General features: G+C 42.8%; 1 protein-coding gene across 4 annotated transcripts in view; it reads right to left on the bottom strand.

Annotated features, from left to right (window-relative positions):
* ZFYVE9 (zinc finger FYVE-type containing 9) overlaps nt 1-16840 on the bottom strand; it is a 202677-nt gene that overhangs the window by 40745 nt on the left and 145092 nt on the right. For all 4 annotated transcript variants that reach the window (XR_010114760.1, XR_010114761.1, XM_055235227.2 and 1 more), the window contains 2 exons: nt 15111-15193; nt 7163-7267 (listed from right to left, as the gene is read on the bottom strand). Coding sequence is in view for 2 of the 4 variants with exons in the window: in XM_055235227.2 (XP_055091202.1) it covers nt 7163-7267; nt 15111-15193 (188 nt within the window). In the remaining 2 variants the exon portion in view is untranslated. The remainder of the gene's footprint in view (nt 1-7162; nt 7268-15110; nt 15194-16840) is intronic.

The raw sequence follows: 16840 nt of genomic DNA, 5'->3' as shown, positions 1-16840 counted from the left end.
CATGTCATAGAGTTAGTGTAAAGATACATATATGCTTAGAATAGTGCCTGGTACATACTAAATATTTATTTATTATTAGTTAATACAATGGTGAAAATAATCTCATTATAAGAACATGAGGCCCAGTGCGGTGGTGCAATCCAAGCACTTTGGGAGGCTGAGGCAAGCAGATCGCTTGAGCCCAGGAGTTCAAGACCAGCCTGGGCAACATGAGGAAATCCCATCCCTACTAACAGAAAATTTGGCCGGACATGATGGCGTGTGCCTGTAGTCCCAGCTACTCAGGAGGCTGAGGTGGGAAGATCACCTGAGCCTGGGATGCAGAGGTTGCAGTGAGCCGAGATCACACCACCACTGTACTCCAGCTGGGCAACAGAGCGAGAGCAAGATTCTGTCTCAAAAAATACATATATATATGAGCCAGGTGACCTTAACCAACAAGGATCTTTAATGGCCTTGACAAAAGAGATTAGAAATTTTATATACGATGCTTATTTATTAAAATTTCCATGCTGTCAGAAGTACTATCTTCTAGCTTTCTAAGCTTAAAGTCTTTCCTTAGTCCCTCCCTCCCTCCTCATTTTCCATATAGCCACCAAACTCAGTTTTCCAAAATCTTGCTTTCATTAAGTCACTTTTTCTGCTTAAGAACCTACAAAAGCTCTTTATAAATTATCATATTAAAATCTAAATTCCTCTGAGTAGATTTTGAAGCCAGCAGTCTTAGTACAACCTCACATCCCACAAAGCCATCAGTCTGCTTTAACCCCCTCTTTGCTAGGCACTTTGTTGTCTCTCATTTCCCTATGAGATATGCTCCTTCCCTTCCTTTGTATAGGCAGGTATCTATCCCCCTTTTCGCTTAAGGTCTTTTCTGCCCTTTTTTTTTTTTTTTTTTTTTTTTTTGAGTCAGGGTCTCACTCTGTCACCCAGGCTGGAGTGCAGTGGAGAAATCTCAGCTCACTGCAGTCTCGGCTTCCTGGGCTCAGGTGATCCTCCCACCTTAGTCTCCCAAGTAGCTGGGACTACAGGGCATATGCCACCATGCCCAGCTAATTTTTTGTAGGAATGGGGTCTTGCCATGTTGCCCAGGCTGATCTTGAAATCCTAGGCTCAAGCAATCTGCCCACCTTGGCCTCCCAAAATACTGGGATTACAAGCGTGAGTCACCATGCCCAGTCTGCCCTTCTCTTTCTAGTGCCTAGGTATCATTCATTATCCATTTCAAATCTTTCATTCGTCTAGTTATTTGGTGAACATTTATGAATATCTCCTACATGAAATGTGTTGCTCTGTTAGGGATTCAGGGTCAATAAGAAATTAAGAAACATTGGTGTCTATTCTATTCATCCTCTAGAGATCTACTTTCTCTGTACCTTTAGAGTACTTGCAATAAATTTCACCACTGGTTTTCATATTGTTTTATCTATATTAGTTCTGTTCCATGTCTTCATCCAACAGATATTTCTTGCTACCCCACTCCGTACTAGGGTGTTTGCTAATGATACCTGTGGTATATAAGACAGACATAGTCCCTTATGGAACTCACAGTATAGTAGAGAAAACAGACACACAACAAGGAATTATAAATGTACTGATTATTACAAATAGTATGCATAGAATTCTAGGAATGCATATAATAGAGTTACCCCAGTTGGGAGTTAAATCAAAGTATATGTGAAAAAAATGTCATTTACGGTGACACCTGAATAATGAGTGGGGGTTAGGCAGGTGAAGAGTAGAGGAAGTATGAATCAATAAGGAAGCAGCTCTGCAAAAGCCATGAAACAAAAGAGCACACAATATGGGCAATAATAAGAAAGACTATGAGTATAAATAGAAAAAATGAATGAGAGGAAAAGAAGAATATTGTGATTAAATAAAATGTACAAGAAAATTATGGCCGGGTGTAGTGATGCCTGTAATTCCAGCACTTAGGGAAGCCAAGGTGGGAGTATCATTTGAGCCCAGGAGTTCAGGATCAGCCTAGACAACATGGAGAAACCCTCTCTCTACAAAACAAAAAAATACAAAAATTAGCTGGGTGTGATGGTACACGCCTGTAGTCCCAGCTACTTAGGAGGCTGAAGTGGGAGGATCACTTGAGCCCAAGAGGTTGAGACTGCAGTGATCCATGATTGTGCCACTGCACTCTAGCCTTGGTGACACAGTGAGACCCTGTTTCCAAAAAGAAAAGAAAAGAAAAAAGAAATCACTTTTTCAACAATGAAGTGGAATTATTAGACACAACACAATTTAACTGTATGAGATTGTAGGAGATAAAATTATGTTGAGTTAAAATAAAAATTTAATCAGAAGGAAAATTCAGTTTGCGGCCGGGCATGGTGGCTCACGCCTGTAATCCCAGCACTTTGGGAGGCCGAGGTGGGTGGATCATGAGGTCAGGAGATCGAGACCATCCTGGCTAACACGGTGAAACCCCATCTCTACTAAAAATACAAAAAATAAGCCGGGCGTGGTGGCAGGCACCTGTAGTCCCAGCTACTTGGGAGGCTGAGGCAGGAGAATGGCGTGAACCCGGGAGGCGGAGCTTGCAGTGAGCCGAGATCGCGCCACTGCACTCCAGCCTGGGCGACAGAGTGAGACTCTGTCTCAAAAAAAAAAAAAAAAAAAAAAGAAAATTCAGTTTGCTAAATCAGGTAAGAAAAAGACCTGACACATAATCCATAAAATAAATGACAGGAAATACTGTTACTCTTTTAGAACAAACGATTCTGAACCTGCACACCATAAATGGAGGCAGCAGAGTTCAGATAAAAACAGGTTATATGAATAGGAGCTGTTGTTGTGAATGTGTCCAGTCAGTACTGAAGTAACTATAGGGGCTTGACGCAGTGGCTCGCACCTGTAATTCTGGCACTTTGGGAGGCCAAGGTGGGTAGATGACCTGCAGTTAGGAGTCTGAGACCAGCCTGGCCAACAGGGTGAAATCCTGTCTCTATTAAAAATACAAATTTTGGCTGGGTATGGTGGTGTGTGCCTGTAGTCCCAGCTACTCAGGAGGCTCAGGTGGGAGAATTGCTTGAATCCTGGAGGCATAGGTTGCAGTGAGCCAAGATTGTGCCACTGCACTCCAGCCTGGGTGACAGAGCAGGACTCCGTCTCAAAAAAAAAAAAAAAAAAAGCAATAACTATGAGGGCCTCATAGCTTTTACAGATATACTTGTACAAACAAATGAAATTTCTAAACACACAGCACTACCTCGCAAACATCAAGGATAGCAATATATGTTATTTGCTTGGGAATGACATCTGATCATCTAACTGTTACAGGATCCTTGATGTGTTGCTTTTCTGGCTGGAAAGCTCTGTGGCCAGTGGTGCCTTTGCCTGAGTTTTGCTCAGGCCTGCTGGGCTTGTTCCAGCCACTCAGCCTGGCAGGCTGTGCTAGGCTTACACTACCAGCCTGGATCCCATGTCTGCCAAGGGTGAGCCAGGCATGGAGCAGCAAGGGGTATGTGAGAAAGCAAGCGTGGGTTCCGGCCACTGCACACAGTCAGGCATGCTGGATGCTGCAGTGAGGCAGGTAGCTCCAGGTGCCTGCACAGGCCCTGGCTCTCTGCCAGGCTGTGGCTGGACCAGGTGCACCGCAAGCAGCTTCCACAGCTGCCAACAGGGAATGTGGTGGCATTCGGAAGCTTGGAGACTTCAGTAACCACAGGGCCCCCAAAGAGGGAGTCACAGCCCTGGCTTAGGGAGCTCCCAAGCTTGGGCTCCCCAAAGGGCTGCAGCTTTTCTCTCCTCTTCACTTGCAATGTGGCAAGCAAGGGGCATGTTTCAGCCTTGTTGGTGTCACAGCTCTTTCAGCCCTGCCATTTGGCAGGTCCCAAGTTCTTGTCCTGCATCCAGGAAGAATGAGGTATGCAGACAAGTGGAGGGTGAGCAAAGTGAAGAGGAGCTTTATGAGTGACACAATAGCTCAGAGGAGGGCCTGGGGTGGGTGGCTCCTCTCTACAGGCAGGTTGTCAAATCGAGTATTCAGCTCTCAGCAGAGAGGAGACCCTGGAGTGAGCAGCTCCTCTCTACAGCTGGTCATCTCAATGTCTGCAGGTCTCAGCAGAGAGGAGACCCTGGAGTGGGTAGCTCCTCTCTGCATCTGGTCATCCCGATGTCTGCTCAGCTCTAGCTGATCCTAGGGCTTTTATAGGCCTCAGAGGAGGGGAAGCGTGCACCAACTGGTCCATGGACGGCCACGGGCAGGCCGAGAAAAGGCACCGCAAGTTCCCACTACAGTCCATGGGACTGGTGCCTTGGCCCCCCAGCCTTCAGGCCCTTCCTAGCCTGAAGGTGGAACATCAGCGGGGACCTGCCCTCTTCTGCTCAGGAATGTGTTTGCCTCCTGCTATTCATGGTGCCCAAACTGTAGGTTCCATGGGGTGTCTGCAGGCCAGCACTGAGCTGCACACATCCCCCATTAGCTTCCCTCCTATGTTTGTCAGTGCCCAAGGTCTGGAGGGGGCCAAGGTGGCAGGGCACTGGTGTGTCAGCACTGCCCCAACTTTACTCTGAGATTGGAGTGGGTGCTGACAGCAGGGAAAAGCCAGGCAGTAGGAGCAGGCATTTCCAGGGCCGTGAGGGAGGGGGTCCTTCACAGGCACCCAAGAGTGCGAGGATGCCTGGGTCCGTAGCCACAACTTGGGTAGCTACAGTTGCGCCTGCAAGGGTGGGGCTCCTGCCTGCTCCATGGAGCAGAAGGCCCAGGTCTGCACCCATAACTTGGGCAGCTGCACCTCGGGAGGCCCACCCCACCAACTTGGAAGGGGTGGGGCTCCCACAGGCTCCATGGAGTATGCAGCCCTGGCAGCACCTCCCTGCTGCAGCCAGCATGATGGCAGCAGCCACTCCAGACAGGCCACTGATGGCATCATTTTACTGGACAGCAAAGTCTCAGAAAGCAGGCATAAGATTTGTTTTTTTTTTTTTTTTTGGAGACAGAGTTTTGCTCTTTTTGCCCAGGCTGGAGTCCAATGATGAGATCTCAGCTCACTGCAACCTCTGCCTCTCATGTTCAAGCAATTCTCCTGCCTCAGCCTCCCGAGTAGCTGGGATTACAGGCGCCCAGCTAATGTTTGTATTTTTAGTAGAGACGGGGTTTCACCACGTTGGCCAGGGTGGTCTCAAACTACTGACCTCAGGTGATCCACCTGCCTTGGCCTCCCAAAGTGCTGGGATTACAGGCGTGAGCCATCGCGCTTGGCCAGCAGGCCTAATGTTCTTATCTCATCTTTATATTTCAAATCAAAGAACATATTTAATAAATGTTTGTGAAATAGACAATAATATTTCAAATTTGAGAAATAAAATAGGTTTTCAAAGCACAATCTCTTTTAAAACTTTTTAGGCCATGAAAGATTGCACTATTGCACTCCAGCCTGGGCAACAGAGCAAGATCTGTGAACTACAAATAGTTCACTTTAAAGATTTGACTCTACCTAGTCTCATCTATTACTCCTTGATACTCCAAGGCAGGATTATCTAAATGCTGAAGACTGCTAGTTGTATCCCAGAAAAAAGTAAGCACACATTCTAGCTACTATTTTCTAATATCCTTAAAAAAAAAAAAAATCACGTAGAAAGTCATGGGTAAAAGCTTTCTTCACAGAGGTCATTCTCATAATAATGCTGAGAACTGAGCTCACAAATCCAATAAAACATCTGTGTGATTCTACGTGCATACGAAGTACATAATGCTTATTCAACGCATAAATGATTCAGTGGCTAAATGAAGAAAAAAGGAAATGAAAAAGGAAAAAAAAGAAAAGGAAAGAAAAATTATTTTATACAAAGAAACCCGGCTGGGCACAGTGGCTCATGCCTGTAATCCCAGCACTTTGGGAGGCTGAGGTGGGTGGATCACCTGAGATCAGGAGTTTGAGACCAGTTTGGCTAACATGGTGAACCCGTGTCTCTACTAAAAATACAAAAATTAGCCAGGCATGGTGGTGGGTGCCTGTAATCCCAGTTACTTGGGAGGCTGAGGCAGGAGAATCGCTTGAACCCAGGAGGCAGAGGTTGCGATGAACTGAGACCACACCACTGAAAAAAAAAAAAAAAAAAAAAAAAAGAGCAAAACTCCAGCCTGGGCGACAGAGTGAGACTGTGTCTCAAAAAAAAAAAAAAAGAAAGAAAGAAATCTAAGAAATAGTGGAAGAAGTGGAATTATCACCCTAATAAAACAACAAATTTTAATCATTATTATACCAAACTAAGTTTAAAAATAAAATCTCTTTAAAAGCCCAATAATTATCATTAGACATTTTAGAACTGATTTTAAAAAATATTTAAATTCATGAAAGACTTCACGTGCAAATAGGCAAAGAATATTTACATAATTCTGTTAAATGTGTGTATAGTATGTACAATTTCACTTTAGTTACAAAATGTAGCTTAATTCAAAATGAATCATTTGCTTTTGGAACCTTATTTAAAGCCATTTTCAGACTTACACTAAGCTGTGCTTAAATACTAAGAACAGTTGAAAATAATAAATATTTGGCCGGGCGTAGTGGCTCACGTCTATAATGCCAGCACTTTGGAAGGTGGAGCCGGGTGGATCACTTGAGGTCAGGAGTTTAAGACTGGCCTGGTGAACATGGTGAAACTCTGTCTGTACTAAAAATCCAAAAATTAGCTGGCCATGGTGGCGGGCGCCTGTAATCTCAGCTACTCGGGAGGCTGAGGCAGAAGAACTGCTTCAACCCAGGAGGTGGAGGTTGCAGTGAGCTGAGATCGCACCATTGCACTCAAGCCTGGGCGACACAGCAAGACTCCATCTCAAAAAAAAAAAAAAAAAAAAAAAAAAAAAAAATAAATATTTACAGTAGGAGGGGGGATATTTTAAAAATCTCACCACTAATATTACAGATACAAGGCTAATTTCATGACCTAATCAAAATGCAAATCTAACACTAATTATCATAACATTAAAAGGTAAAATGACACATCCAGTGAACAACTAGGTCACAAATTTGACATCTTGTCTTTCTGTAATGAAATTCCCCATAACTGAACTAAGCCATACAATATTATGAACTGATTTCATTGTTAATTAATTATAAGTAAAATTTATACATAATCATGCATTTTTCACCTTCACTCATGTTTTCAACTATGAAAAATACGCCTTCATGGTAAATCTTACCTCATTGTATCTGTTGCTGGGAATTTTGATGCTGGTTTTCCGAACTTCCATATCAACCACCAAACCTTGAACTACTGGCAAGGTATACTGGTAATTTCTGAAGTCCTGGGCCAAAGCAGATTGAAGCAGAATAAATTAATTCATCAATGGTAGGGTTTAATTTATAGTAATAAAATTAACACAAATGGAAAAAATGTCAATATTGAAAGATCCTATTTATTTAAATAATAAGGAAATGTATAATGAAAGCCCCACTGTATGTATTTTAGCTCTTTAGTTTTTAAACTCTTATAAGTAAACCAAACATTATCATATACCTCTTATACACAACATTAAAAAATATTTTTGAATGTCTACCCTGCTTTACCACCACTTAACATTTTCTGTATTTATTTGTTAACTATTTGTCTCCTCCCTCTGAAGCTCCAAGAGAGTATAAACTCTCAGTTGTTTTGTTCTTGCTATATCCTTAACACCTGGAACATCTTAGGCACTCAATGATTATCTGTAAGGAAACGTATACACACTAACACACCATCTATCCAGTATGAGTGAAACAAAATGAACAAGAGTGGTAGACTCAAGGTCAAAGTAATAGCAAATGGCTAGATTTCATAGGTTCTTATAGGTCACCACGAGGACTTTTGCCTTTAGGAGGCTTTTGACCTGTTTTAACAGATCTGACTTCTTGGTAATGAATAGGTGGTAAGGGAGGAAGAACAGAAGATCAGATAAATACAATAAAAACAATCAAGGTAGGAGATAGTGAGAGCTTAGACCAGGATGTTAACAGTTTATTTATTTATTTTGAGATGGCGTCTCACTCTGTTGCCCGGGCTGGAGTGCAGTGGTGTGATCTTGGCTCACTACAACCTCTGCCTCCAGGGTTCAAGTGATTCTCATGCCTCAACTTCCCAAGTAGCTGGGATTACATATGTGCGTCACCATGCCTGGCTAATTTTTGTATTTTTAGTAGAGACAAGGTTTCACCATGTTGGCCAGACTGGTCTTGAACTCCCAACCTCAGGTGATCCACCTGCCTCGGCCTCTCAAAGTGCCACAATTACAGGCGTGAGCCACTGCATCTGGCCAGGATGTCAACAGTTTAAAAAGTGATGAGAAGTTGTCACTTTCTAGATATACAGATCTAGATTTTTTTTTGTTTTTTTTTCCTGAGACAGAGTCTCACTCTGTTACCCAGGCTGGAGTGCAATGGTGCAATCTTGGCTCACTGCATTCTCTGCCTCCCAGGTTCAATCAATTCTCCTGCCTCAGCCTCCCAAGTAGCTGGGATTACAGGAATGCACCACCAGGCCCAGATAATTTTTGTATTTTTAGTAGAGACGGGGTTTTGCCATGTTGGCCAGGCTGGTCTCAAACTCCTGACCTCAGGTGATCCGCCCACCTTGGCTTCCCAAAATGCTGGGATTACAAGTGTGAGCCACTGCGCCCAGCCTGTTTCCAGACATATTTTAAAGGAAAATCTGATAATATTTGCCATCGTGGATGTGGAATGTGAACAAATGATAAAAGTTAAAGATGATTCTAAATTTTATAGCCAGGGTTACTAGAAGACTGGAACTGCCATTTACTGAAATGTAGAATATGATGTGAGATGGAGGGTATTTCTAAGTAACTTGACTTCATTACTTGCAAAAAAACTCAAGAATATTGATAACCAGCACCCAACTGGTAAAATCAGAATGTCTGGCAACCAATAAAAAAATACCAAACATTCAAAGCAGGAAAATACGATTCAAAATAAAGGAAAAAAAATCAATCCATGGAAACTGAGCCAGAACTTATACAAGATGTTAGAATTACTAAAGGCATTACAATAGTTATGTTGTATTCTACATGTACAAAATGTTAAGCAGAGACATAAAAGATCTTAAAAGACCCAAGTATAACTTCTAGAGATGAAAATCACAGTATTTGAGATTGTTTAAAAGATTGATCGAATTAACAGCAGTTTAAACCAAAATAAAAGATCAGTGAAATTGAGAGCACAGCAATAAAACCCATCCTAAATAAAAACAGAGACAAAAAAGACTGAAAAAGAAATAAAAAGAACATTAGTAAGCCGTGAAACAATTTCAAGCAGCCTGATATATATGTAAGCGGAGTAATCTCCTTCGGGGAGAGAAGGTGATGAACAGAAAAAATATCAGATGAAAACTATAAACTCATAGATTCAAAAAGCTCAATGAACCCCAAGTACGGGAAACATGAAAACTACACTATGGCACATTATAATCAATTTGCTTCAAACTTGTAATTTTAAAAAGCTTTTGAAACTAGCCAGAGAAGGTCAGGCACAGTGGCTCATGCATGTAATCCCAATACTTTGGGAGGCTGAGGTGGAAGGATGGCTTGAGCCCAGGAGTTGGAGAGCAGTCTGAGAAACACTGTGAGACCTTGTCTGTATAAAAAATAAACAAAATTAGCTGGGCGTAGTGGCACGTACCTGTAGTCCCAGCTACTTGGTAGGCCAATGTCGGGGGGATCACCTAAGCCCTGCAGGTCAAGGGTGCAGTGAGCCATGATTGTGCCACTACACTCCAGCCTGGGCAACAGAGTGAGACCCTATTTCCAAAAAAAAAGATGGAAAAAGAAAAACAACATTAAGAAAAGAAAAAATTGTTATGTAGAGAGGAACAAAGATGAGAGGGAAAACAATGCAAACCAGAAGACAGTGGAGCAACATCTTAAAAATACTCAAAGAAAACTCGGGCTGAGCGTGGTGGCTCACACCTGTAATCCCAGCACTTTGGTAGGCCAGGACAGGAGGATCCCTTGAGGTCCGGAGTTCAAGACCAGCCTGGGCAACATAGTGAAACCCTGTCTCTACTAAAAATACAAAAATTAGCTGGGCATGGTGGTGCATGCCTGTAATCCCAGCTACTCGGGAGGTTGAGGTGGGAGCATCGCTTGAGCCGGGGAGGTGGAAGTTGCAGTGAGCCGAGATCGTGCCACTGCACTACAACCTGGGTGAAAGAGTGAGACTGTCTCAAAAAAAAAAAAAACCCGAAAAACAAAACTCAACCTAGACTTCTCCATCCACCAAAAGTATCTTCCAAATATGAAGATCAAATAAAGACGTTGTTAGAAACACAAAAGCTAAAAGAATTCATCAGTAGCAAACCTACACTGTAAGAAATATTACAGGCAATCATTTTGGCAGAAGGAAAATGACACCAGATGAAAATACAGAGTTATACAAAGGAATGAAAAACACTGGAAATGGCAACTAGATGGGTAAATCTACAAGATTTTTCTTCTTTTTCTTTTCTTTTTTTTTTTTTTGAAACTGAGTCTCATTCTGTTGCCCAGGCTGGAATGCAGTGGCACGATCTTGGCTCACTGCAACCTCTGCCTCCCAGGTTCAAAAGATTCTCCTGGCTCAGCCTCCTGAGTAGCTGGCATTTACAGGCACGTGCCACCATGCCCAGCTAATTTTTGTAGCTTTAGTACAGACGGGGTTTCACCATATCGGCCAGGCTGGTCTCAAACTCCTGACGTTGTGATCCGCCCGCCTTGGCCTCCCAAAGTGCTGGGATTACAGGCATGAGCCGCCGCAGCCAGCCAAGATTTTTTTTTTCTTATTGTTCTCTCTAAAAGACAGTGACATCAGCAAGATGGTTGACTGGAGTTGTCTGGCTCCTGCTCCCCTCTACTCAACAAAAGGGACCAAAACAACAATAAACAAACTATATATATATATATATTTTTTTTGAGACGAGTCTTGCTCTGTCACCCAGGCTGGAGTGCAGTGGCGCGATCTTGGCTCACTGCAACCTCCACCTCCCGGGTTCAAGCAATTCTCTGCCTCAGCCTCCTGAGTGGCTGGGATTACAGGTGCCCACCACCAAGCCTGGCTAATTTTTTTGTATTTTTAGTAGAGATGAGGTTTCACCATCTTGGCCAGGCTGGTCTTGAACTCCTGACCTTGTGATCCACCTGCCTCGGCCTCCCAAAGTGCTGGGATTACAGGCGTGAGCCACTGCGCCCCCTAAACAAACTATATTTCAACTGGAGTGGTTGTGGAAGTATGCTGGAGAGCACCAGGGGAGTGCTGAAATTCCTGTGGAGCACCAGATGCCCCGGATAGCACCACAGAGATGGGAGCGAAGCAGTCTGCCTCTGCCACACTGCCTCCCTGCAAGGAATGTCCTGGAGTCAGGAAGGACTACTTCTAATGGGGAAAGGGTAAGCTGGTGACCCATGGTCCCCATGACCACTGCAGCCTCCTGCATACCTTGCTACAGGACAGTCCCGCAGTCCCCACAAACCCTGAATCCAGTTTGTAATTGCCTGCAGTTCACAGGACTACACTGCTCCAGAGTTGGAGCCCACGTCATACAGCCCCCATTTCCAGTCATAGCATGGTGCCGTCTTGAAACTGGACCCACTGCTAGAGTTCATCCTGCCTGGGGGCCAACTGCCACTGCATCTCTCCATCTCTGAAGCCCCACTGTCAGTCTATAACACACACATGTAGCTGCATCACCACCATCCAGCTGCTGAGAGCCTAGGCCCAACAGAATGAGGAAGCCCTGGCACTGAACTCACATGGCACCTCCCTGCCCCAGGGAACAGGCAGACCTGTACAGTGGAGAAACCAACACACAGCTGGCTGGCCTGCTGTGCCCAGCCGGACAAGCAGCCCAGCACAATAAAGGCCATATGTGACAAACCCACAGCTAACATCATATTGAATGGGAACAGTGGAAATCTTTTCCTCAAAGATCAAGAACAAGACACGGATGCCCATTTTAATCCTTTCTATTCAACACAGTCCTAGCCAGAGCAACTAGGCAAGAGAAAGAAATAAAAGGCATCCAAACTGGAAAGGAGCAAGTCAAATTGTGCTTGTTTGCAAATGACATGACCTTATACATAGAAAACCCTAAAGATGCCACCAAAAACCTGTTAGAGCTAATAAATTCAGTAAAGTTGTAGGATACAAAATCAGCATGTAAAATCAGTAGTGTTTCTATATGCTAATAAAAATAAATAAAACAATTCCATTTACAGTAGCTATAAAAAAATAAGATACCTAGGAATACACTTAGTTAAGAGGTAAAAGATCTTTACGATGAAACCTATAAAACATTGACAAAGGAAACTGATTCCATGTTCATGGATTAGAAGAATTAATACTGTGAAAATGGCCATACTACCCAAAGCAATCTACAGATTTAATGCAATCTCTATCAAAATACCAATGATATTCTTCACAGAAACAGAAAAAAAAAAAAAAAAAAACCTTAAAATTCTTAAAAAACCACAAAAGGCCTCAAATGGCCAAAGCAGTCCTGAGCAAAAAGAACAAAGCTAAAGATATCACACTACCTGGCCAAGTATACTACAAAACTATAGTAACCAAAACAGCACAGTAGTGGCCAAAACAAACACATACTCCAACAGTACAGAATAGAAGGCCTAGAAATGAATTTGCACACCTACAGCCAACTAATTTTCGACAAAGGTGCCAAGAACACACACTGCAGAAAGGACTCTCTTCAATAAATAGTACTTGGAAAAGTGGATATATCCATATGCAGAAGAATGAAACTAGACCCCCACCTCTCCCCATATACAAAAATCAACTAAAAATGGATTAAAGACTTAAATTTAAACCCCAAACTATGAAACTATTAGAAGAAAACAGGGCAAATGCTTCACAATATTGGGCTAGGCAAGGAATTTTTAGGTAAGATCCCAAAAGCACAGGCAATAAAAGCAAAAATAGACAAATGGAATTACATCAAACTAAAAAGATTTTGCACAGAAAAGGAAACTATTAACAGAGTGAAGACACAACCTACAGAAATGGGAGGAAATATCTGCAAACCATACATCTGAAAAGGAGTTAATATCCAGAATATATAACAAACTTAACCTAGCAGCAAAAAGACAACCCAATTAAAAAACAGGCAAAAGGCACTTTGGGAGGCTGAGGTGGGTGGATCACTCGAGGTCATGAGTTTGAGACCAGCCTGGCCAACATGCGTCTCTACTAAAAATACAAAAACTAGCTGGGCATGGTGTTTCGTGCCTGTAATTCCAGCTACTGGGGAGGCTGAGGCACAAGAATTGCTTGAACCCAGGAGACAGAGGTTGCAGTGAGCCGAGATCGTGCCACTGCACTCCAGCCCAGGCGACAGTGCGAGACTCTGTCCCAAAACAAAAACATAAACAAAAACAAAAACAATTTTTTAAAAAAAGAAATTAAAAAAAGACAACTGGAATTATAGCTTTTAAGCATCACAGAGGGAGGAAATCACCAAACCCACTCCTCAAAAAGCAACCGAAAAGCTGTGTAAGTGGTTTAAAAAGAACCATTTCAGTGCTCCAGAATTAGATCAAAGGCATATAACATTAAGAAGCGTTTTGGCTGGGCGTGGTGGCTCATGCCTGTAATCCCAGCACTTTGGGAGGTTGAGGCGGGCAGATCACCTGAGGTCAGGAGTTTGAGACCAGCCTGGCCAACATGGTAAAACCCTGTCTCTATGAAAAATACAAAAAATTAGCTGGGTATGGTGGCAGGTGCCTGTAATCCCAACTGCTCTGAGGGCTGAAGCAGGAGAATCTCTTGAACCTGGGAGGCAGAGGTTGCAGTAAGACTGCGCCACTGCACTCTAGCCTGGACAACAGAGCGAGACTCCATCTCAAAAAAAAAAAGAAGTGTTTTTTCATGAAAACTACTTAACTTTGAATTGAGTCTGTGACCTTCTTGCTTGGGGCTGCCCCCTAGCCCCATTAGGTAGTTAGGTAGTTCAACCAGGGCAAGGTAGTTTGTAAAAACAATGAGCTTTCCAGCCGGGAGCAGTGGCTCACGCCTGTAATACCAGCAGTTTGGGAGGCTGAGGCAGGTGAATCATTGAGGCCAGGAGTTTGAGATCAGTCTGGCCAACATGGCAAAATGCTCTCTCTACAAAAAATACAAAAATTAGCTGGGTGTGGTAGTATGCTCCCATAGTCACAGCTGCTTGGGAGGTTCAGGCACGAGAATTGCTGGGAGGTGGAGGTTGCAATGAGCTGAGATCGCACCACTGCATTCCAACTTGGGCGATAGAGACTCTGTCTCAAACAAAACAAAGCAAAACAAACAAAAAAATGAGCTTTGCTACTTGAAGGAGTTTACTTGCTATGGAACATTGTCAAAGTGGTAATCTCAGTGGTTAGTAAAAACGGAGGCCCAGTAGCTTGATTAGCTTGAGTTCACTAAACCTGTTTGGGTCAAGTTCTGGGAGGTGAGACAACCATAGGGAGCTTCATAAACTGTCCAAATATCCAGGATCAATCCTAGTCTGTGCATATATGCAGCACAGAACTTAGTGGACTCAAGCCAACCAATGATCTTGGCCAACAGAGTCAGAACCTGTGCACGTGTGTAGGAGACATGAGAGAGCCCAGAAGAAAGGAAAACAATGAAGTTTAAATTCCAGTCCATATTCAGATCCATCAGCAGAGAGCAGTACCCTTACTGGCTTGGGGTATCTGGGTACAATCTCTGACCAATCTTTGCTTGGATAATAACCTATATAGACACAAGAGAAACTCATAGAATGCCAGTCTTAAAAACAAGACAGAATGCTAGGTGTTTTATTTATGTATTACTTCTAGTCCTCACAATAATTCTGCAAGGTTAGACAGTAAGTGTATAATCAGGTGCTGGAATCCTGTACCATTTCACTTCATGTTTGCAAATGAGTATGTGTGTGTGTGTGTGTGTGTGTGTGTGTGTGTGTATGTGTATACGTGTGTGTATACATATGAATATATATGTATATATGTGTATATACTGTTCTTTTTCTTCAGCATAAATCTTTACCTGCCTTAAGCAGCTTGGGCACTGCTACCAAGAAAATAATAAAATTGCTTTCTTCCTTCTCCCATATAAACTCCAGTAAGGACAAAGGAAAAAAAATTCCCAACTTACCGCAAGAAGATTCATGATGGTATGCCCCGTCTCTCCAAACAATGGCTTCCGAAATCTGACACTGAATAGTGGGCATGGATAAACTATGGAAATGAGAAACGATCAAACTTAAGTTTGGCAAGATAAAACTTTGGTAAAAGAGATTTCATGACCAATGCAATTTTCAAAATATAATTATAATGGCTCATTAGAACATACCAAATTTTGGGCTCAAAAAGTATTTGGCATGGTAGCAGACAAATGCTGAGCCATATTAAGTCTTCTGATAACCAGAATAAGCCTTTTGATGTAAATGTTTCAAAAATGACACACAATAGCCAGGCATAGTGGCTCATGCTTGTAATCCCAGCACTTTGGGAGGCTGAGCCTAGGAGTTTGAGACCAGCCTGTGCAACCTAGGGAGACCCTGTCTCTACAAAAAACAAACAAAAAAATTAGCTGGGTGTGGTAGCATGCACCTGTAGTCCCATCTACTTGGGAGGCTGAGAGGTAGAAGGATGGCTTGAGCCCAGGAGGTAGAGGCTACAGTGAGACATGACTGTGCCACTGCACTGCAGCCTTGGTAACAGAATGAGACCCTGTCTCCAAAACAAACAAACGAAACAAACAAAAAAACCCCACAAGGTCTTAGGGAGCAATCTTCTTCAAACTGAATTGATACGATCCAGGAAATAAATATCTCCTGATTCTTCTGTGCTCAATAAGTTTAAGAGTTCACTTTTTTTTTTTCCAAAAAGAGTTCACTCTTTTCTTTTTTTTGAGACAGAGTCTCACTCTGTCACCCAGGCTGGAGTGCAGTGGTATGATCTCCTGCCTTAGGAGGGTTCAAGCAATTCTCCTGCCTCAGCCTCTCCAGTAGCTGGAATTACAGGCATGCGCCACCATACCCAGCTAATTTTTTTGTATTTTTAGTAGAGATGGGATTCGCCATGTTGGCCAGACTGGTCTTGAACTCTTGACCTCAAATGATCTGCCTGCCTTGGCCGCCTCTCAAAAGTGCTGGAATTAGAGGTATGAGCCACCGCACTCAGCCAAGAATTCATTCTTCTATACCTCCTAACCAGGATCCTCCTTAGGAGAGGCAAATCACAGTCTGGCTCATCTCTTAAACTTTATGGTTTGAAATGTCTGTATAAAATAGGAAGATACACATGTTGCTTCTTCTGCACACAATCCTTCTCTTTCCCTGATTCATTTAGCTGATTCATATGCCTCCTTCAGAGTTAATCCAGAGGCACTCTGGTCCAAGAAAACTGAAGGTCCAACTACTCCTTCATTCCTGGTCAAGTTAGAGCCCGTCTTGGAGCTCCCAATGAACTTAACTTTGAGCACAGGTTTTAACACAATATACCACTATAATCATGATTTCTGTATGTATTCCTTATAAAAGTTCCTGAGAGCCTATAATCACGTCTTAGCTATTTCAGAATTCCCAGGATTCAGGATATATGGGAGGCCTTTATTAAATTCTTATTGAATTAATAAATAATTGGTGAAAGAATGAAGTTGACTTGCTGAGAACATAAACTGTTTTATGGTTTATAAAATAATGTTTCATTTATTCTCTCATTTGATCCTGTTAACAATCCAATATAAAATAAAAGGCAAGCATTATTATTTCCAGTTTACAAAAGAAACACAATCAGAGAACTTGAGTGACTTGCCCAAAGTTACAGAGCTCATAAGTGGCAGAGTTGAGAATCTTACTCAAGTAGTCTGATTCCTAGCAC

Source organism: Symphalangus syndactylus, chromosome 19 (assembly GCF_028878055.3).
Source record: "Symphalangus syndactylus isolate Jambi chromosome 19, NHGRI_mSymSyn1-v2.1_pri, whole genome shotgun sequence".
Classification (NCBI taxonomy): Eukaryota; Metazoa; Chordata; class Mammalia; order Primates; family Hylobatidae; genus Symphalangus; species Symphalangus syndactylus.
The sequence above is the reverse complement of the archived record's forward strand: the minus strand, read 5'-3'. Positions and strand labels throughout refer to the sequence as shown.